A 20,427-nucleotide genomic window follows, 5' to 3' on the forward strand; every position below is an offset into this window, starting at 1 on the left:
CCGGGCTGATGAGATAAACTCTTAAGAGCTAAACACTGTTTACAGTAATACCTTCCCTACCCGTGACAATGTTCTGCTAAATCCTGATTTCGTCTTGTAACGCTGGGCAGAATGTGGCCCAGGATCTATGTCCAGTGCACGTGTTAGCAGTTACAAGGCAGCAAAACCCTTGATCCGTCCATGGGTGGGCTTGAACCACCAACCTTTCAGTTAACAGCCTAACGCGCTAACCGATTGCACCACAGAGACTTAGTGAAAGGTCACCTACAGTGGTAGAAAGTCAGAACTTTGTCTCAAACAGCCGAACGCAAACAGCCGAACGCACTAACTGATTGAGCCACAGAGACTTAGTGAAAAGTCACCTACAGTGGTAGAAACGCGGAACTTTGTCTCAAAGTCTGCTACATGAACCCTAATGTAAGTTTGCTGGGAGAGAGAGAGAAAAATAACAGGAACGCCCAACGTGGGGCTCGAACCTACGACCCTGACATTAAGAGTCTCATGCTCTACCGACTGAGGTAGCCGGGCTGATGAGATGAACTTTTAAGAGCTAAACACTGTTTACAGTAATACCTTCCCTACCCGTGACAATGTTCTGCTAAATCCTGATTTCGTCTTGTAACGCTGGGCAGAATGTGGCCCAGGATCTATGTCCAGTGCACGTGTTAGCAGTTGCAAGGCAGCAAAATGCCTAATTCGTCCCTGGGTGGGCTTGAACCACCAACCTTTCAGTTAACAGCCGAACGCGCTAACCGATTGCGCCACAGAGACTTAGTGAAAAGTCACCTACAGTGGTAGAAACGCGTAACTTTGTCTCAAAGTCTGCTACATGAAAACTTATGTAAGTTTGCTGGGAGAGAGAGAGAAAAGTAACAGGAACGCCCAACGTGGGGCTCGAACCCACGACCCTGAGATTAAGAGTCTCATGCTCTACCGACTGAGCTAGCCGGGCTGATGAGAATCCCTTTTAGGAACCAGAAACCCTTTACAGTAATACCTTCCCTACCCGTGACAATGTTCTGCTAAATCCTGATTTCGTCTTGTAACGCTGGGCAGAATGTGGCCCAGGATCTATGTCCAGTGCACGTGTTAGCAGTTACAAGGCAGCAAAACCCTTGATCCGTCCATGGGTGGGCTTGAACCACCAACCTTTCAGTTAACAGCCTAACGCGCTAACCGATTGCACCACAGAGACTTAGTGAAAGGTCACCTACAGTGGTAGAAAGTCAGAACTTTGTCTCAAAAGGTCTGCTATATGAACCCTAATGTAAGTTTGCTGAGAGAGAGAGAGAAAAGTAACAGAAACGCCCAACGTGGGGCTCGAACCCACGACCCTGACATTAAGTGTTTCATGCTCTACCGACTGAGCTAGCCAGGCGAATGAGGAGTCACCACTAGAACTAGAGACTGTTAACAGTAATACCTTTCCTACCCGTGACAATATTCTGCTAAATCCTGATTTCGTCTTGTAACGCTGGACAGAATGTGGCCCAGGATCTATGTCCAGTGCACGTGTTAGCAGTTGCAAGGCAGCAAAATGCCTAACTCGTCCCTGGGTGGGCTTGAACCACCAACCTTTCAGTTAACAGCCGAACGCGCTAACCGATTGCGCCACAGAGACTTACTGAAAGGTCACCTACAGTGGTAGAAACGCGGAACTTTGTCTCAAAGTCTGCTACATGAACCCTAATGTAAGTTTGCTGGGAGAGAGAGAGAAAAGCAACAGAAACGCCCAACGTGGGGCTCGAACCCACGACCCTGAGATTAAGAGTCTCATGCTCTACCGACTGAGCTAGCCGGGCTTATGAGAAGCTCTTTTAGGAACCAGAAACCGTTTACAGTAATACCTTCCTACAATCTTCTGCTAAATCCTGATTTCATCTTGTAACGCTGGACAGAATGTGGCCCAGGATATATGCCCAGTGCACGGTTTAGCAGTTGCAAGGCAGCAAAATGGCTAATTCGTCCCTGGGTGGGCTTCAACCACCAACCTTTCAGTTAACAGTCAAACGCGCTAACTGATTGCACCACAGAGACTTAGTGAAAGGTCACCTACAGTGGTAGAAAGTCAGAACTTTGTCTCAAAAGGTCTGCTATATGAACCCTAATGTAAGTTTGCTGAGAGAGAGAGAGAAAAGTAACAGAAACGCCCAACGTGGGGTTTGAACCCACGACCCTGACATTAAGTGTTTCATGCTCTACCGACTGAGCTAGCCAGGCGAATGAGGAGTCACCACTAGAACTAGACACTGTTAACAGTAATACCTTTCCTACCCGTGACAATATTCTGCTAAATCCTGATTTCATCTTGTAACGCTGGACAGAATGTGGCCCAGGATCTATGTCCAGTGCACGTGTTAGCAGTTGCAAGGCAGCAAAATGCCTAACTCGGCCCTGGGTGGGCTTGAACCACCAACCTTTCAGTTTACAGCCGAACGTGCTAACCGATTGCGCCACAGAGACTTACTGAAAGGTCACCTACAGTGGTAGAAAGTCAGAACTTAGTCTCAAAAGGTCTGCTATATAAACCCTAATGTAAGTTTGCTGAGAGAGAGAGAAAAGTAACAGAAACGCCCCACGTGGGGCTCGAACCCACGACCCTGAGATTAAGAGTCTCATGCTCTACCGACTGAGCTAGCCGGGCTGATGAGAAGTCCATTTAGGAACCAGAAACCCTTTACAATAATACCTTCCTACCCGTGACAATCTTCTGCTAAATCCTGATTTCATCTTGTAACGCTGGACAGAATGTGGCCCAGGATCTATGTCCAGTGCACATGTTAGCAGTTGCAAGGCAGCAAAATGCCTAATTCGTCCCTGGGTGGGCTTGAACCACCAACCTTTCAGTTAACAGCCGAACGCGCTAACCGATTGCGCCACAGAGACTTAGTGAAAGGTCACCTACAGTGGTAGAAACGCGGAACTTTGTCTCAAAGTCTGCTACATGAACCCTAATGTAGGTTTGCTGGGAGAGAGAGAGAAATGTAACAGGAATGCCCAACGTGGGGCTCGAACCCACAACCCTGACATTAAGAGTCTCATGCTCTACCGACTGAGCTAGCCGGGCTGATGAGATGCAATTTTAAGAGCTAAACACTCTTTACAGTAATACCTTCCCTACCCGTGACAATGTTCTGCTAAATCCTGATTTCGTCTTGTAACGCTGGACAGAATGTGGCCCAGGATCTATGTCCAGTGCACGTGTTAGCAGTTACAAGGCAGCAAAATGCTTGATCCGTCCCTGGGTGGGCTTGAACCACCAACCTTTCAGTTAACAGCCTAACGCGCTAACCGATTGCGCCACAGAGACTTAGGAAAAGTCACCTACAGTGGTAGAAACGCGGAACTTTGTCTCAAAAGGTCTGCTATATGAACCCTAATGATAGTTTGCTAAGAGAATGAGAGGTAACAGAAACACCCAATGTGGGGCTCTAACCCACGACGCTGAGATTAAGAGTCTCATGCTCTATCGACTGAGCTAGTGGGGATGATAAGAAGCTCTTTTAGGAACCAGAAACCGTTTACAGTAATACCTTCCTACCCGTGACAATCTTCTGCTAAATCCTGATTTCATCTTGTAACGCTGGACAGAATGTGGACCAGGATCTATGTCCAGTGCACGTGTTAGCAGTTGCAAGGCAGCAAAATGCCTAATTCGTCCCTGGGTGGGCTTGAACCACCAACCTTTCAGTTAACAGCCGAACGCGCTAACCGATTGCACCACAGAGACTTAGTGAAAGGTCAACTACAGTGGTAGAAACGCGGAACTTTGTCTCAAAGTCTGCTACATGAACCTAATGTAAGTTTGCTGGGAGAGAGAGAGAAAAGTAACAGGAACGCCCAACGTGGGGGTCTAACCCACGACCCTGACATTATGAGTCTCATGCTCTACCGACTGAGCTAGCCAGGCTGATGAGATGAACGTTTAAGAGCTAAACACTGTTTACAGTATCACCTTCCCTACCCGTGACAATGTTCTGCTAAATCCTGATTTCATCTTGTAAAGCTGGACAGAATGTGGCCCAGGATCTATGTCCAGTGCACGTGCTAGCAGTTACAAGGCAGCAAAATGCTTAATCCGTCCCTGGGTGGGCTTAAACCACCAACCTTTCAGTTAACAGCCGAGCGCGCTAACTGATTGCGCCACAGAGACTTAGTGAAAGGTCACCTACAGTGGTAGAAACCCGGAACTTTGTCTCAAAAGGTCTGCTATATGAACCCTAATGATAGTTTGCTGAGAGTAAGAGAGGTAACAGAAACGCCCAATGTGGGGCTCTAACCCACGACGCTGAGATTAGGAGTCTCATGCTCTATCGACTGAGCTAGCGGGGATGATGAGAAGCTCTTTTAGGAACCAGAAATCGTTTACAGTAATACCTTCCCTACCCGTGAAAATCTTCTGCTAAATCCTGATTTCATCTTGTAATGCGTGGCCCAGGATCTATGTCCAGTGCACGTGTTAGCAGTTACAAGGCAGCAAAATGCTTAATCCGTCCCTGGGTGGGCTTGAACCACCAACCTTTCAGTTAACAGCCAAATGCACTAACCAATTGCGCCACAGAGACTTAGTGAAAGGTCACCTACAGTGGTAGAAACGCGGAACTTTGTCTCAAAAGTTCTGCTATACGAACGCTAATGTAAGTTTGCTGAGATAGAGAGAGAAAATAACAGAAACGCCCAACGTGGGGCTTGAACCCACGACCCTGACATTAAGAGTCTCATGCTCTACCGACTGAACTAGCCAGGCGGATGAGGAGTCCCCACTGGAACTAGACACTGTTAACAGTAATACCTTCCTTACCCGTGACAATGTTCTACTAAATCCTGATTTCATCTTGTAACGCTGGACAAAATGTGGCCCAGGATCTATGCCCAGTGCACATGTTAGCAGTTGCAAGGCAGTAAAGTGTGTAATTCGTCAGTGGGTGGGCTCGAATCACCAACCTTTGAGTCATTATATCTTGTTTAATACCCATTTTATTCATTTATACTATTCATTTTATTTCTTTACTCATTTATAATAATATGCGAATATGTCTCAATAAATAATTAAAATTTTGTTAATTAGTTGAGTGCTATAGGTCTTACAAAAGCCTTTTATCTAAAAATAGCGTAAAAACTCTTAACTGTACATAAGCTCATTGATCTCTCCATTTTTCTTCTTAAAATAGGTCTCTGGTAATTCACCTTCATCACCCAACTTTTTTTTTTTTTTCAATTATTACAATGCAGTCTTTTGGTATTGCTTTTTTCAACTCATGACATTGTCTTTGTAATTTTGCTTTAACAACTCTTTTATACCCATCCTCCACAATTACTTTTAATGGTACAAATCCTTTTATTACTTCATATAATACATCTTTAACTTGTCTTAATCCTCCGTCCCACCATTCCTTAAAATATAAAACATTTCCTTCACTTAAAATTGTTTAATTCAGTAAAAGTGGTTGTTCTAGAATCTGTGCCCTTGCTTTTGGTATAATCAACACATTTTCTAAAAATCCCCCTCATGATTCTAAGACCTCAACATAAAATTTTGGCAGACCTGCTATCATCCTTTTCTTCATCTTCATCAATAAAACATTACATCCCATATTAAAATGTCCACATTTCTTCAAATAATAATCCAACACACTTTTCCAAATCACACCCATTTTCCCTTCGAAAAACCTTTGAATAATCTTAATTGTTAATGTTTTCATTTTTAAAAAACTATCCAAAAGTCCCAGACCTCCTTCTTTTACCTCCACAATCAAAGTATAATAAGCAATCTTGGCTCTTCCATTTCCCCACAAAAACTTTAAAACTACATCATTTATTTTTTCATAGTATACTTCAGGCAACGCAGTTACACTTAACACATACCAGACCTTTGACAACATTAAAGCATTTAAGATGAATACTTTCTCTTTTATCGTCAAATTTTAGCTTTCCAAAATCTCAGTCTTTTCTCAATTCCATTTAAAACTCTCTCCCAATTTAAAATATCTGCTTTATTAAAATCCATCCCCACCCAAATTCCCAACATTTTTGTATGTTCCTTTTCTTCTTTAAAGGGTATATGTTGTGTTATTTCTTTTACTCTTCCCACCCTCATGCATAAACTTTTTCCAACATTAACCTTAGCTCCTGATGCTTTACAATATCGCTCTAAAATCCACAACAATGTAGTATCATCAGCGTATTGATACACAGCTTCTCTGTTGTCATTGTTTTCTATTTGTATCCCTTTAATGCTTCTATCTGATTTTATTGCCAATCCCAGTGGCTCAGCTTCCAGTGTGTATAATAAAGCAGACAATGGACATCCTTGCCTTATTGATCTAGTTGGTTGAAGACATTCTGTTAAAAAAAAAAAAAAAACATTTAATACAAGTTAAAATATCTGTATAAAAAAATTTGAATCCATTTTCTAAAATTTTCCCCAAAACCAAACTCCTTAAGAACTGCAAATAAAAAATCATGCTCTACCCTGTCAAAAGCCTTCTCCAAATCTAAACCTATTAAAACCCCCCCTTCTCTTTTTCTTGCATATAGTAGACAATTTAGCTTACCCAATTCACCTGTACCGCATGTTTTTTCGATTGTGGGGAAAACCAGAGCACCCAGAGGAAACCCACGTGAACACTGGGAGAACATGCAAACTCCACACAGAAATGCCAACTGACCAGCGCACAGTACTGTGTGTGTGTGTGTGTGTGTGTATGTGTGTGTGTGTATGTATACATATATTGCATAAACTTTTCTAATATATTTGTTTTTGTTTTATTATTAATTTAATTTGTATTTATTTACTTTTTTACAGAAAATACAAGTGTCATTACTATACGCAATTTTTTTCCTATATTTGTGTCTGCCTATTATTGTAATTGTATTACTTTTTCCTTGTTTATGCATGTAATGCCTACTTGGTTTGCATATTTTTTGAACATTTAAAAAAAAAAAAAAAATTAATAAAAACATAAAAATTAGATGTAGTATATAATCCCAAATCTTATTTTAAAAAAGTTGGTGGTATGGAGTTTCTTTTAAAGTGTGACTTTAAGATTTATAAACTCATATTAGGCTAAAAAAGTCTCCTCTTTTTCTTTTCTTCTGGAGAAAGTATTATTTGTTTTATTTCAGCTCGAATAAAAGCTGTTTTTTATTCTAAACTTTATACTTAAACCATTTTAAAGACAAAACCATTAGCCCCTTTAAGCTATTTTTTCCCCAATAGTCTACAGAACAAACCATCCTTATACAATAACTTGTCTAATTTAATGTCATCATGGCAAACATAAAATAAATCAGTTATTAGAGATTAGTTATTAAAACTATTATGTTTTAAAATGTGCTGAATAAATCTTATCTCCATTAAACAGAAAAATAAACTTTTTTTTTTACTTGTTCAAACTACTTAACTAAAATGTGCTGAAATAACACAACTCTTGAGATTTCAGTGGGACAACTTAATGTTCAGTCCAAATACATTTATTAAAAGTGTTAAGTTAACCTAATTTGTGTTGTGACAACATGAAAGAATTGTATGGAACTCTGCACAAATATGGTGATCGGTTCATAATAAGTTTAAGCACATTTCAGATTTTGCTGTATTTGGCTTAACCATTCTTGGGTGGCTCGCCAATGTATAGATGACTCTAATACATCAAATAAGTAAGCTGACCAAAGTTCTTAAAGGGAGAAGACTTTATTGAAGACAATTAATTGTGCAGTTCATCAGCAGTGATGTTAACTTGTCCGTCTTCAAGTAACTTAAACCAAAGTACAGTCTGTGAGACACTAATTTATAACAAAGAATGAAACCCCCCTGGAGATTACCCAACTGCTTTGGTTGGGTCACATCTCTTGAGTTCCTGTAGGTCATTTGGTCCACACCTTATCAGAAGCAGATACTTGTTGCATATGAAACAAGCCAATACAATCTATTAACATATAGAGTTATTTTGCCTTCTTGAAGCCCGATATTAACTCTCACAACCTGGTACTGGGCTGTGACCCCTGATCTACACGACAAAACAGCTGGCAAAATCTTCACCCCTTTTCAGTTGAGTTTCAATTTTCAGGTGTTCAAAGGGTTTCATTATCAGTAACTTGATATGCATTCAAGAGTTCACACTTGTTTGGCATGCTATACCGGGAGAGACCTCGAGCCCTGGGCTACCTCCCGTAAGCAGGACAAGAGGGGAGTGTGAGCTCAGGTAGATCTCGATGAACTCCCCAGACTTCTTTCTATTCTAATGACAGATATAGGGTCGGCTAAAGGGAGATATAAGGCTTACTAAGAGCTCGACTATGGTGCCAATTTAATGTTCAGTTTACTTAGGTTGTGTGTTTTTGGACTGTGGGAGAAAACCAGGGGACCCAGGGGAAACCCACACGAGCACAGGGAGAATGAGCAAACTCTGCACAAAAATGTCAACTGGTTAGTAGTGACTTTAACCTGCGACATTCTTACTGTGAGGGAACAGTGCTAACCACTGGCTAATCATTGGCTGCCGTGTTGCCCAATCTAGAAAGGAGGGGGAGTAAGGGTGGGAGAGGGATTCTTCAAGACAAAGATAACTGAGTAAAGCTACGGTCACACTGGGCTTTTCCTCCCATAGACTTGCATTCATACGCACGTGAATGTGTCAGACCAAAAACACAGGGTCATGCGTCAAGTTTCGCAGGTTGCTGAAGTGCAAAGTTCATGCTTGGTGAACTCTGACCTGCGAAATCACATCACTTGACTGCGTGAGACCAATCGAGAATCAAAACATGACCTCTCTGGACAGAAGTTTAAACCATGGAGCAATTGCTCATTTTTTTATTTCTAAAAAATATTGTTTGATCCCGCCCCTTTTCACAGCGCCATACAACCGAATTTCACAAGCTCAAACTCTAGTGTGACCGCAGCTTTAAGAAACTCTTGTTATTCATAGTGAGTTAGGAATTATCTCATTGGTGAATCATGTTTTAGCTAATGCTGGACCAGCCGTGGACAATCATAAGCATGTGATCCTCTCGAAAGTAGTTTATAAATAAACTTCACTTGAATGAACAGCCAAACTACATGAAAAAGCTGCCGTTTTGAATATACCCGTGTTTGTGTGGACAAGGGCTCATTGTTGAGGACTCTGCTCTCCATTGTGAAGCTTCATGTGAGTGTTGAGGCTTCTTTTACACTTAAAGCCCTTTCCACACTTACAGCATCTAAAACGATCTTCTCTTGAGTGAATCTTCATGTGGTTCCTAATGGAGTCTTTGCGTGTGAGACTCTTTCCACACTGATCACATGTGAACACTATGGTTCCAGTGTGACCATTCATGTGGTTCTTGAGGCTAGTTTTGGTTGTGAAGCTCTTTCCACACTGAGCACATGCAAACGGCTTCTCTCCAGTGTGAGTTCTCATATGGTGATTGAGTGTGCTTTTATGTGGAAAACTTTTACCACACTCTGTGCATGTGTAAGGTTTCTCTCCAGTGTGAATCCTCATGTGGATGTAAAGGTCTTGTTTTTGACCAAAACTCTTTCCACACTGTTCGCAGGTGTAAGGTTTCTCTCTAGTGTGAACTCTTATGTGAGCAATCAGGTTCGGCTTTTTACTGAAACTCTTTCTACACTGTTTACAGCTGAAAGGCTTCTCTCCAGTATGAGTTCTCATGTGCACTGCCAAGTTTCTTGCATGACGGAAGCTTTTTCCACACTGTTGGCATGTGCAAGACCTCTCTCCAGTGTGAATTCTCATGTGGATTTTAAAGTTTTGTTTTTGACTAAAACTCTTTCCACACTGTTCGCAGGTGTAAGGTTTCTCCCCTGTGTGAACTCTCATGTGAACATCAAGGTTTGACTTTTGACTGAAACTCTTTCCACACTGTTTACAGCTGAAAGGCTTCTCTCCAGTGTGAATTCTCATGTGTGCTGCAAAGTGTCCAGCATGATAAAAGCTTTTTCCACACTGTTGGCATGTGTACGACCTCTCTCTAGTGTGAATTCTCATGTGGGCTTTAAAGCCTTGTATTTGACCAAAACTCTTTCCACACTGTTCGCAGGTGTAAGGTTGCTCCCTAGTGTGAACTCTCATGTGAACATCAAGCTTTGGCTTTTGACTGAAACTCTTTCTACACTGTTTACAGCTGAAATTACACCCCAATTTGGATTTCCGAGGTCTTCCATTTAAGGAAGTCTTTTTAGTCAGTGTGGGTTTTTCATCAGTCATTATTTCTTGGGGTTTCTCAAACTGCTGTTTCTCATCTAATTCATTCTGTTGATGAGTCTGTTCTTTCATCAGATCTATTAAAAAAAAAAAAAAAAAAAAAAAAAAAAAAAGTTAGCTTTAATATGAAGGCTCAAAGCGACAAGCAAGAAATGGATGTTTTCACCCAAATATTAAAATGACCTTACCATTTACTCTCCGTCATGTGGTTTTAAACTTTCCTTTATTGTTGAACACAGTAAGCCAGTAGCTTTTTTTTTTTTTTTTTAAATATCTTCTTTTGTGTTTAACATGATCAAGAAACTCATAAAGGTTTAAAACCACACGAGGGAGAGTAAATGGTGAGGCTATTTTCATTTCTGCATCAACTATCCCTTTAAAAGTTTTCTACAATTACCCATTTTTTACAAGATGTAAAATAAGTCTTTGGTGTTACCAGAATGTGTCTGAGGTTTCAGCTCAAAATCAGATCATATACACTGTAGAATATTTAATTTTGGGGGTCAGAGGAAAACCAAGCTCTTTTTGTGCCTGTGGCCTTAAATGCAAATAACCAAATGCACTCGCTCTAGATTACACGTGTTGTTTCCTCGATTGAGACAAATCCTGCATGTCCATAGCAAGTTTGCATAATTCACGCTTATACTTGCAAGTTTGCATTATTGTATAAAACTTAAATTCTTAATGCCACATTTACTTTAAGCTGGAGTGATGAGGAGATGGCAAGATGACATACGTTGTTACTTGTTTTTTATTTATTTGTACTTTTGTCTTTGTGTATGTCCTGAGGCTTAGCTGAAGACCTACTTGGTGACATTGTATATACCCGACAAGATGCAGAAATGCTATCTAAAAAGGTTACTTGCGGTTTGTCTAATCAGGGACAGTGACAACGTAAATATACAAAATAATATTGATAACCGAGGGTTTACGAATTTGAACTGTCTGTTAATGAACACCCAGGATTATTTTTTAAACCCAGGTATAGCATGAGCCGTGTGGAAGGTGACTACAGATAACCCAGAATTTATCCAGGGTTAGAATGACCCAGGGTTAACAATTTGAAGTGTAAAAAGCCCTAAGAATACTCAGCATCAGCTCTCAGGATAAACAGAGTACAATGACAAACAGTGACAATTGTCAATCATGTCATGATGACCTGGGGCCTGTTTCAGTAAGGAGGTTCAAGTTGATTTACCGAGAGATTAAATACTCAAGAGTTTTAAATTTCAGAAAAACATTTGAGCTACAAAAGTCTTTCAGTCAAGAGCAGTGAGGGATTTTCTCCTTTTGTTGTTTGATTAATGCTAAAAACAGTCGGCAGCAGGAATTTTGCCCGCTGTCACTTTAAGAATAGTGCAGCTTTGATATGGTTTTTCTTTCACTTGTCTTTAGATTCTCAACTTGTTGTTTATTACACAAATAAGGGTTAATATGAATATTCACTAAACACAGCACTCTGACCCAAATTGGCATGTATTTGACCATTAAAGCGCTCAGATTAAGATGGCGTTAAATGTGTGTTCTATATGATGGAATAATCGTTTATCTCGATTAATGGTTTTTCATAATAGTTAGAAGCCAAAATCGAAATTGAAACCAAATTTTCGATTAATTGCACAGCCCTATCAAATGGTAGAGGTTGATATGACATTTAGAATGTAAGCAGGACTAAAAAATCTTTTTAGAACTAGTAATAATCCCATTAATCTAGTTACAATACATGTCCGTCAAAGGTTAGTGAATTTAAGGTAATTATTCATCAAGAAAGGACAAGCCATTCTGCAACGTGACTTTGTTCTTTGTGTAACTGAAATGTAGGCAATAGCTATGCTTCCATCCAAAACAGCGAATTAAATTTATGTGCAAAACTGGGATGTCACAAAAAAGATGTGCCAATAAAGCTGCGTTTCCATTCAGTGAATCAAAGAGAACAAAATAGTCTCTTCCTGATTAACAGGCCCCAAATATGAACAGTAAAAACTGAATTTCCTGCAGTAGAAGAAGCTACATGAATCTTTTCTTTATTTAATAAATGACTTTCACCTCAGAAAATAATGCTGGCACAAAATGAACACGTGTTGGCGTTTGAAGCAATGAGATGCAGAGAACAGACACTCTCGACACGCTCTGAAGGTCATTAATAATATAATAACATGAATACTGAAACGATTCAGGTGTTTTAGAATGACCAAAACAACATTTCAGATGTTTATACAGCCAGCTGGTTTGTCTATTCACACACATTTTTATCATTATATGATCTCTTGTAACAAACCCTTTTAAACAAACCAATTTTTTATGCTCATAGCCTATCCAAAAAGCACATAAAAATAGGTGGCTGAATATGTAAGGCTAAGTGAGAAATATCGCTTTATCTTTTAAAAAGGGGAGGAGACCGACAGAAAACTCAGAGACAGGCTCTCTTGCTCTGCAAACAAGTGTGTTCATGACTATACATACAAAGAAAAACAATAAAATAAGAAAATATGACTTTGCTACAACAAGCAGCATTAGGCATGGGCCAGTATAAGATTCTGACAGTATGATAACCTTGAATAAAAAATATCACAGTTTTATGGTACTGTGATTACTCCTCTAAAATATATTCTTTTAAATGTCTCGGTAAAAAAAAAAAAGAAAAAACACTTTTTCCTCTTTGAACACAAAACATTTTCTTTTGAGAAACTTTTAATGTATTTTGGAGCAGTAAACATGTCAGGCTGAATCACTCAATTGAATACTTGACTTCTGCTGTCTTCATTTGTTTTATAAACACAGATTTCTTTACAATTTAAAATGGCATCTTTGGAGATCTTTTCTGCTGGAGATACTGTTGTCCTGAAAATCTTAAAACAAAATGTAAAAAAAAAACAAAAACTTACATATAGCAATGAACGGTACAGCAGAAAATATTGGCAGTTTTAAACCTCGACTTTTTTCAAACTGCGTTATACCTTGAAAATGGTTATCGTCCCATGCCTCAGCAGCATAACATTGTTTTTAGGATCTAAAAAAAATTCTTTAATAAAAGTCAAGAGCAAAAAGATTCCAATGGCGGCGCCTGCTGGTACGTGAACAATATGGTCAATACTAGGGTTGGGCATCTAAGCTATAATGCCGATCCGATACGCATCTCGATACAAAGAATATGATCCGATATATTAGCGATACATTTGTGACATATTGCGATGCAACACGATACGATTTACACCCATATCACGATACAATGTGATAATTCAGCACTAACTTATTAGATCAAGTTTAAGAGATTATGTAAGAAAGGATGCTGTGCCATTGAATGAGTTTGATTATTTATTAACAAAGCAAAACCAAGACTTTTTTTACAAACTGGCTTTTCTCTCAGAGCCAGAGTGTCAGTTTACAGTAGAGGGCCATTTTAGAACCTATAGCACATATTATTTAAAGATTTTCAAGATAAACAGAATGTATAAGTGCAATATATATTATAAATGTATATATTTGCACTCTTTCAACATAAATGTTTACCATTGCACAACAAGAATTGTGATTTAACCTTTCAACTATGAAAACAAGTTTTACAAAGATATATTTTGCCACTGAATATTCAAAACTTAAGGTCGTGAACTAGCAGTGTTATGTCGCTTTGAAACATCACTATCACTGTAAACAACAGGCTAATAAAAATATAAATAAATAAAAATTAACAGGAGGTGTTTAAAACCTTCGTTCTCCGTGACACTAGGCTGAATATCTTTGCAGATGAACAATGCAATAGCATTCGTTATTGGTGTAGAGCGAGCAGAACTGTTGCGCATGGAGAAAACTTTCAATGCTTTTCTCACCACTTTTGGAGCTGGTAGCTACAGTTGAAGCAGAGCAGGAAGCCGGGGATGCAGGAACACTGGAAGATGCTTCCACAACAACAACGAGGCGCCGCTTCAAGTGAGATATCAGATTAGTCGTACTGCCCGTGTATTTTACAGATGTGCGGCACATTTTGCAAATTGCATCTGTCCTAAAAAGTCGTCCATCTTTTTTGCAAAATCCATAATGTTGCCATACTTTAGATTTAAAACTCAGTGGGGAATAAAATGTTTGTTTTGCTTCTCGCGCTTTCTGAGGGCGCACCACTAGCTTCATCCGCACACCTGATACACTGAGTTGTAGTGTAAGTGTACACATCCGCAAATCCGTTGCTAAGGCATACTTTATGTAGGTCGATTAAATTATGCGCCAAAAACAGGTTGACAACACTTGCTAATAAAAAAAAAAATACATTCTATATTAAAAATATAAGCTGTATCTTGGAAAAACCGATGCATCTCGCAAAAACCGATGCATCTCAATTTGCTTCCAAAATTTCATTCATCCTCTGCTGCTCTACCGATGCACTCGCATGACCGAGTATCGATACATATCGGTTAATCTTCCCATCCCTAGTCAATACTGATGAACTTTACACTCAAATCTCTGCATATCATCAGCATGCTGTAATCCATTTCTTAATCAGCAAAAGTCTTTTTTAGACTAGTTTGTTGGCCAGTTGTAGTCAGCGCAATGTTTAACGGTATTGTTTCACAATAGTTTGTTCATTTAGTCTCACGTCGCCCTGCAGCAACATCATATAGTTTAGAATTCTGTACAATGTTTTATAATAATTAATTATTTTATTGTCCATTTCATTCAGCATATTTAATATTGGGGGCATCCATGTTTTTTTTATACTTTAAACCAGAGTTTCTGCAGGTTTCACTAAGTTAAATGTAAGACTTTTAAAGACATTTTTAAGACCATTATGACAATTTTAGACTCATAAAGGGCTAAAGGCTAAGGGATTTTTCAAATAGCCCAGATGGAAAAGATTTTAATTTGCCCTATTTAAAAAATATATGATAATTTAATACATTTAATCATACAATAATATATTAATTAAAAATATATATTTTAGATATTTCTTAGCAAAAGATTTTAAATTGTGTGTAATAACAAGCAAGCTTTACTTGTATCCACACACTTTTTTCTTAAATAAACTTTCTTTAAAAAAATAATTAAAAATGAACAAATGTTTTAAAAGTTTTAAAAACTATAAAAAACTAAATCTACACAACAATCTGTCCTCGATGTCTTCAGCAGTAAATACATGGAGCACGTTTAAATAAATGTTATCGTAAGGAAAATTATTAAACCATTATGACAAATAGAGTTAAAATTACTTTTTTTAATGAAAAGTTGAAAGTTTTATTGAGATGGATTGTTGGTGATTGTATGGGTTTTGGCCAGATTGGGTAGCAAAACATGAACAAAGGACAATGAAGACTTGTTTAAAAAGATTAAAGACCTAAAACACAATATTTAATTAAATGTAAGACTTTTTAAGGCCGAAAATTTAGATTTTGGAATTTAAGACATTTTAAGACCCAGCAGAAACCCTGGTTAAACACAATAGCCCTGGTAATTAGTTATTATAATAATGATGTAATTCTAACTCAGATACTATCTGTGAGAACTAGTAACATCTACTAGAAACAAGTTTAAACCCATTAAGATGTTGATGAAAAAAGTTAATTTGGATCAATGTGACATATGCAAATGGAAAGTACTAAGCCAACACTATCACTGTAATAGCAGATATCTTCTATGAGAATACTATAGGTCAAATATCTTTAGCTCAGTTTAAGTTTTTTTTTTTTAATTAGTTGTTTTTATTTATTTTATATAGGGCCAGTGCTCAAGGACGCTTTACAAACAGTAGGAGAACAAGAAAAGCAATAACCTTAAGAAGGTAGAGAAAATGGGAGACTAATAATATATAAAATAATGACAAAAGACACAAGAACAAGTAACAAGAGAGAAACTCATTCCTGTCTTTCAATAGTCATGTTTCCATCCACCTATTTTTATGCACTTAAAAAAACTGTTTATGGAAACACCATCACGCAAAAAAAAAAAACAACGTATGCGCATAACTGAGTAGGATAAACGTTTTATTCTATAAGAAAAGATGAAAAATCACGATGGAAAACACGATACAAACTCCAGTATGTGCATTAAAAAGGTCATGTGATTTTGTTATAAGAGATCATGTGATGATAAAAATGTGTATGAATGGACAAACCAGCCGGCTCAGTACATTATAAAACATCTGGGGCCTCATGTACGAAGACTTGCGTGGTAATCATACTAAAACATTGCGTACGCACAAAGCTGTAAATGTGTAAATGAAACACTGCGTACGCTGAATCCCACGCATATTCTTTTGTACATAAGAATGAACGTGAAACTGAGCGCAACATGCACGAGCACAAAACCCCTCCCCTGCCTCCTCCCCCGTATGAATATGCTAATGACTCTACTTTGACAAAACCCAACGAAAAAGCAAAGGCAAAAGCAAGCAAAAAGAGAAACTTTGAACAGAATGTGAATTGGAGGTGCTGCTTTGGTGTTATTTGCAAGTTCATTCTCCGGAATTAACAACAAAAGAAAAAAATAGAGTGGGGAGAGTTTAGCTGATGCGGTTAACATAGTTGGGTCTGAACATCGCACTGTGGAGTTAAAAGATAAATAGTGTGATTTATAGGTGTAAAATGCTGCAGCACCCTTAACAGTTTCATTGGCGCAGCTCGTAAGGTGTAGTCAACATGTTTAGACACGTTCGAGCATGAACTCGGTTCGAATCCAGCGTCTAATGAACTCAGACACTTTGTAGAGAGGAATTTAACACAACTGCCTCTAGAAGTCGCCAATGGAAATAAAACAGACAAGAACAAAAAATGTGCGTACGCCAGCCAGAAAGCTGCCGTGGAGCTGCTCACATTCCCACGTTCAGTTCATCGTTAGTAAATCCAAACGTGAGCGATTGTGAGCGTGAAACCTGGCGTACGCAAAGTTAATACATGAGGCCCCTGAACTCTTGTTTTGGTCATTCTTATACGCCTTACAGTTTAAGTATTAGTGTTATTATATTATTCAAGACCTCCAGAATTAAGAGCATCTTAGCCTCGCATCTGACACCTTTAAACGCCACTACGCGTTCACTGCGTTTCAGGATTACCCTCTGAGGCGCAAGTTATTTATTAGATAAAGAAAAGATTAGCCGGATTTCTACTGTCGGGCATGTGCAAGCCAGGGCTTTTATCGGGCAGGGCCGGGCCAATCGCAATGTCTTTAATATGGTGTAAAGATTATTATGCGTTATTGAAACATCAAGGAGGATGCAGCAAAGTCACTTATGAATGAAAACTTTATCATTTTATGCAACAGCGTTACATTTAAAAAAGAAAACATAAGGGCGATCATACGCAAAAAATACTCCAGCCTAAAGCCTAGTTCACACTACAGGATTTTAAACATCAGCAGATCGCTGTGCCGTTCACACTACATGACTAGACTTTGTGTCTTTTAATCTCTGTGGTGTTCACACTACATGACACTACGTGAATGATCCACAAGAGGGGGGGGGTCACACACTACATGATCTGACAACATCTCATTCCCCATCAGCTCATTCAAGCTACCAAACCACAGCCAATGAAATTTCGAGGGAGGAGTCGTCAGAAAAAGCTGAACACTATTGGCTGCTTGTGTGCTGATGACATCACTGACAGCGTTTCAAGCTTTGGAGAAAGCATTTAAAAACATCGTCAAATCAGCTGATTTATCAGCGGATTAATCACTCATCTGCAGGTTCCAGTGGATAGATAAACACAGAGTTTTTAATTTTTGTAATTTTATAACTATTTAAAATAAAACTAACAAATTTATAACATCCTGCCGTTTTTTAACTATCAGTGTATTTCTTTCTGACATTGTTTTTTTTTTTTTTTTTAATTACAAAACAGTAAAGAACTGAGCATTTCTGCCTTAAAATACCATATTGGTCAAAATGACAGCATGCATGTCTGATACTTTTTACTGTGACTTTAAATATGTGTGCATTTTCTTGCCAAGCAACTTCCTGCTAACATAAACAAAACTTTCTGATGGCAAAAACATCAATTTACTTTAGATATCTTTAAAAACAGCATATTATGTGCAGTGAAATAGCTCCTGTTTGAAAGTGAAAATGAAAGCCAAGACCTTTAAGTGTTTTAGTATCTTAACTACATATTTATAGGCTGTATTACCAAAAAACGGTTATATGTTTAGGGTAATGGTGTCAGTAAATATGATGCCAGACATTCAAAGCTTAATTTTAATATCTCAATAATAGCTTTGAATGTAAATATGTTGTGACAATATGGCGTTTTATATGAGAACCGTCAGAATGAGCAGTGTAGTAATTCTAATAGTTACAGAATTCTAGTTCCACTGTTAATATAGCCTACTCTCATGTCTGTGCTAACGCAGAATGAAGCGAGTGCACTGATGCCCATTCTGACCAATCACAGATGTTTCTGCTGAGCTCCTGAACACACAGGCACGCGGCTCATGCTGATATGCTCTCTCATTGGCTGCAGCTCGTCACTACATCTGACCACGCGTGGGGTTGAGTCGGCCGACTGCTCTGGAATATTTAGCATGCTGAATGTTGGATTTCCATCTGCGAGGTGTCGGCGACGCGTCAGCGAGCCTCGTTGATGCGTTGTTCAGTAGTTCACACATAAAGAGTGCCGAGCACCCGCAGATTTCTTCCCGATCACAGCCCGATCTGTTGGCGAGCTCTGTAATTTCCAAATCGGGCTCAAATCAGGCTTAAAATCCTCTAGTGTGAACTAGGCTTACAAGGTTCGATGCTTTCTATCCCTTATTTTTTTATTTGGTTATTTGTTTGGTGCATGTACTCGTGTGCGATCGGAAAACTAGTGTCTGCCTCTCCTTTCACTCCGCCCCGAAGCCCCAGCTGGCCCACTTTGGCCCAAGGTATTCGGCGGGCCGAAAAAGGCCGGCCGCTGGCCCCGAGAAAACCCCGCTTTGGCTCGATTAGGCCCTGGAAGTGACAGTGGAAACGCGACTGGCCTTGGCTCGCCCTGTCTCGCTCGCTTTAGACGCGATAGTGGAAACGTGGCTATTGATCCTGCTTCTCTTTTTGCAGCAAATTCCATTTTTACTGTTGATTTTTGGCACCAGTTAATCAGGAAGTGATGATTTTGTTCGCTTGACTCTTTGTCGTTGTATTTTGCATGGTCTGTATTTTGCACTGTTGTTGTATTTAAACTGTCTGTATTTTGTACTGTCTGGAGCCAGCACCTAAGCTTTTCACTCATCATAGCACACATGCTGCTGATGATGTGACAAGAAAAGTGATTTGATTTGAATGCAAACGCAGCTTTTTTCGCATATCTTTTATGCTAAAATCCAGTTTTGTGCATAAAGTTCATTCCCATTTTTGGATAGAAACATAGTTCATAAGTGCTTATGTGCATTTAGGTGAACTAGGTAGCACATTCAAAGCTGCAAGAAGGATTTAATTTAACATTCTTATTATTAAAATATATCTGAATGAGGATTAAATGACTGAGTTGGTCTTTGAGAATGAAAACCAACCTGTTTGTTCCTGTGGATCTTCCTGTTTGACTGTGAATGTTTCTTCAATCTTCACATCTTCACTCTCCTCTTTAATAAACGCCATCTTTATAACAGTGTGGAGATCAGTCACTTGAGCAGGAGTTTTTCTCTGTGTTTGGACACTATCCTGTTTAAAATAAATAAAACTATGAACAGAAACAAAATAACTTCTTAACACTTACTTCAACAGTTTCTTTATATGAGAGTGATTAACAATAAGAAATCAGGTAAGTTTGAGCAAGAAACAATAGCAACAAACAAATGACCTGATTAAAACTAGTAACGTTACTCCATTTCTTATATAGCCATAAACTTAGAATGGACTGACAATATACTATTTAATAAATTACATTTTCAATAAAGAACTTATTACACACATCTCTGTAACTTTTTTTTACTTTATTCTTTATGCATGTTCTTAATTGTTTTTGTTTGTTTTATTTAGCTTATTGTCTGCTTACAATGCATAGCACTTTTTTTGCATATGACAAATTTCCTCTTGAGGACAAAAAGTTTATCCTATCTTTATTCAAACAATTGTACTAATTCACTCACAGTAATGAGGGCTATGTTGTATAAAGGGTAAAATAATATTGTCAACAGCAGGTACATAATTTAACACTGAATGAAAAAAACTGAAACTTTAATTAATCGCTTTATATAAGTGTAAACACTTTAAAACAAACCTTTCTCCTGTTGAATCAGAGCGCTGGAACGGCGCAGGCTTATGACGTCACAC

At 38.7% G+C, this 20,427-nt stretch overlaps 1 protein-coding gene and 10 non-coding genes across 12 annotated transcripts; all 11 read right to left on the reverse strand.

Annotated features, from left to right (window-relative positions):
* Window positions 1–697: 697 nt before the first annotated feature.
* Window positions 698–771, reverse strand: trnan-guu (transfer RNA asparagine (anticodon GUU)). Its single transcript has one exon. It is a non-coding gene; the product is annotated as a tRNA-Asn (tRNA).
* A 108-nt stretch (window positions 772–879) lies between these two features.
* Window positions 880–952, reverse strand: trnak-cuu (transfer RNA lysine (anticodon CUU)). The gene has a single exon. It is a non-coding gene; the product is annotated as a tRNA-Lys (tRNA).
* Window positions 953–1,547: 595 nt separating this feature from the next.
* trnan-guu (transfer RNA asparagine (anticodon GUU)) lies at window positions 1,548–1,621 on the reverse strand. Its single transcript has one exon. It is a non-coding gene; the product is annotated as a tRNA-Asn (tRNA).
* Window positions 1,622–1,729: 108 nt separating this feature from the next.
* Window positions 1,730–1,802, reverse strand: trnak-cuu (transfer RNA lysine (anticodon CUU)). The gene has a single exon. It is a non-coding gene; the product is annotated as a tRNA-Lys (tRNA).
* A 587-nt stretch (window positions 1,803–2,389) lies between these two features.
* On the reverse strand, window positions 2,390–2,463 carry trnay-gua (transfer RNA tyrosine (anticodon GUA)). The gene has a single exon. It is a non-coding gene; the product is annotated as a tRNA-Tyr (tRNA).
* A 108-nt stretch (window positions 2,464–2,571) lies between these two features.
* On the reverse strand, window positions 2,572–2,644 carry trnak-cuu (transfer RNA lysine (anticodon CUU)). Its single transcript has one exon. It is a non-coding gene; the product is annotated as a tRNA-Lys (tRNA).
* Window positions 2,645–2,812: 168 nt separating this feature from the next.
* On the reverse strand, window positions 2,813–2,886 carry trnan-guu (transfer RNA asparagine (anticodon GUU)). The gene has a single exon. It is a non-coding gene; the product is annotated as a tRNA-Asn (tRNA).
* A 108-nt stretch (window positions 2,887–2,994) lies between these two features.
* On the reverse strand, window positions 2,995–3,067 carry trnak-cuu (transfer RNA lysine (anticodon CUU)). Its single transcript has one exon. It is a non-coding gene; the product is annotated as a tRNA-Lys (tRNA).
* Window positions 3,068–3,656: 589 nt separating this feature from the next.
* Window positions 3,657–3,730, reverse strand: trnan-guu (transfer RNA asparagine (anticodon GUU)). Its single transcript has one exon. It is a non-coding gene; the product is annotated as a tRNA-Asn (tRNA).
* Window positions 3,731–3,837: 107 nt separating this feature from the next.
* trnam-cau (transfer RNA methionine (anticodon CAU)) lies at window positions 3,838–3,910 on the reverse strand. The gene has a single exon. It is a non-coding gene; the product is annotated as a tRNA-Met (tRNA).
* Window positions 3,911–7,671: 3,761 nt separating this feature from the next.
* Window positions 7,672–20,427, reverse strand: LOC137487265 (uncharacterized). Of its 2 annotated transcripts, XR_012402222.1 has the most exons (4): window positions 20,375–20,427; window positions 19,668–19,815; window positions 8,283–10,276; window positions 7,672–7,856 (listed from the first exon to the last, which is right to left on the reverse strand). XR_012402222.1 is itself a non-coding variant. In XM_068220178.2 (3 exons), exons 2-3 carry the CDS (start codon window positions 19,750–19,752, stop codon window positions 9,105–9,107), a joined length of 1,257 nt encoding a protein of 418 aa, XP_068076279.1. In that variant the 5' UTR covers window positions 19,753–19,815; window positions 20,375–20,427; the 3' UTR covers window positions 7,672–9,104. The 2 variants fall into 2 exon arrangements, 1 of the variants encoding a protein (XP_068076279.1); XM_068220178.2 differs by having other exon boundaries at window positions 7,672–10,276.

This window comes from Danio rerio, chromosome 4 (genome assembly GCF_049306965.1).
Source record: "Danio rerio strain Tuebingen ecotype United States chromosome 4, GRCz12tu, whole genome shotgun sequence".
Taxonomy (NCBI): Eukaryota; Metazoa; Chordata; class Actinopteri; order Cypriniformes; family Danionidae; genus Danio; species Danio rerio.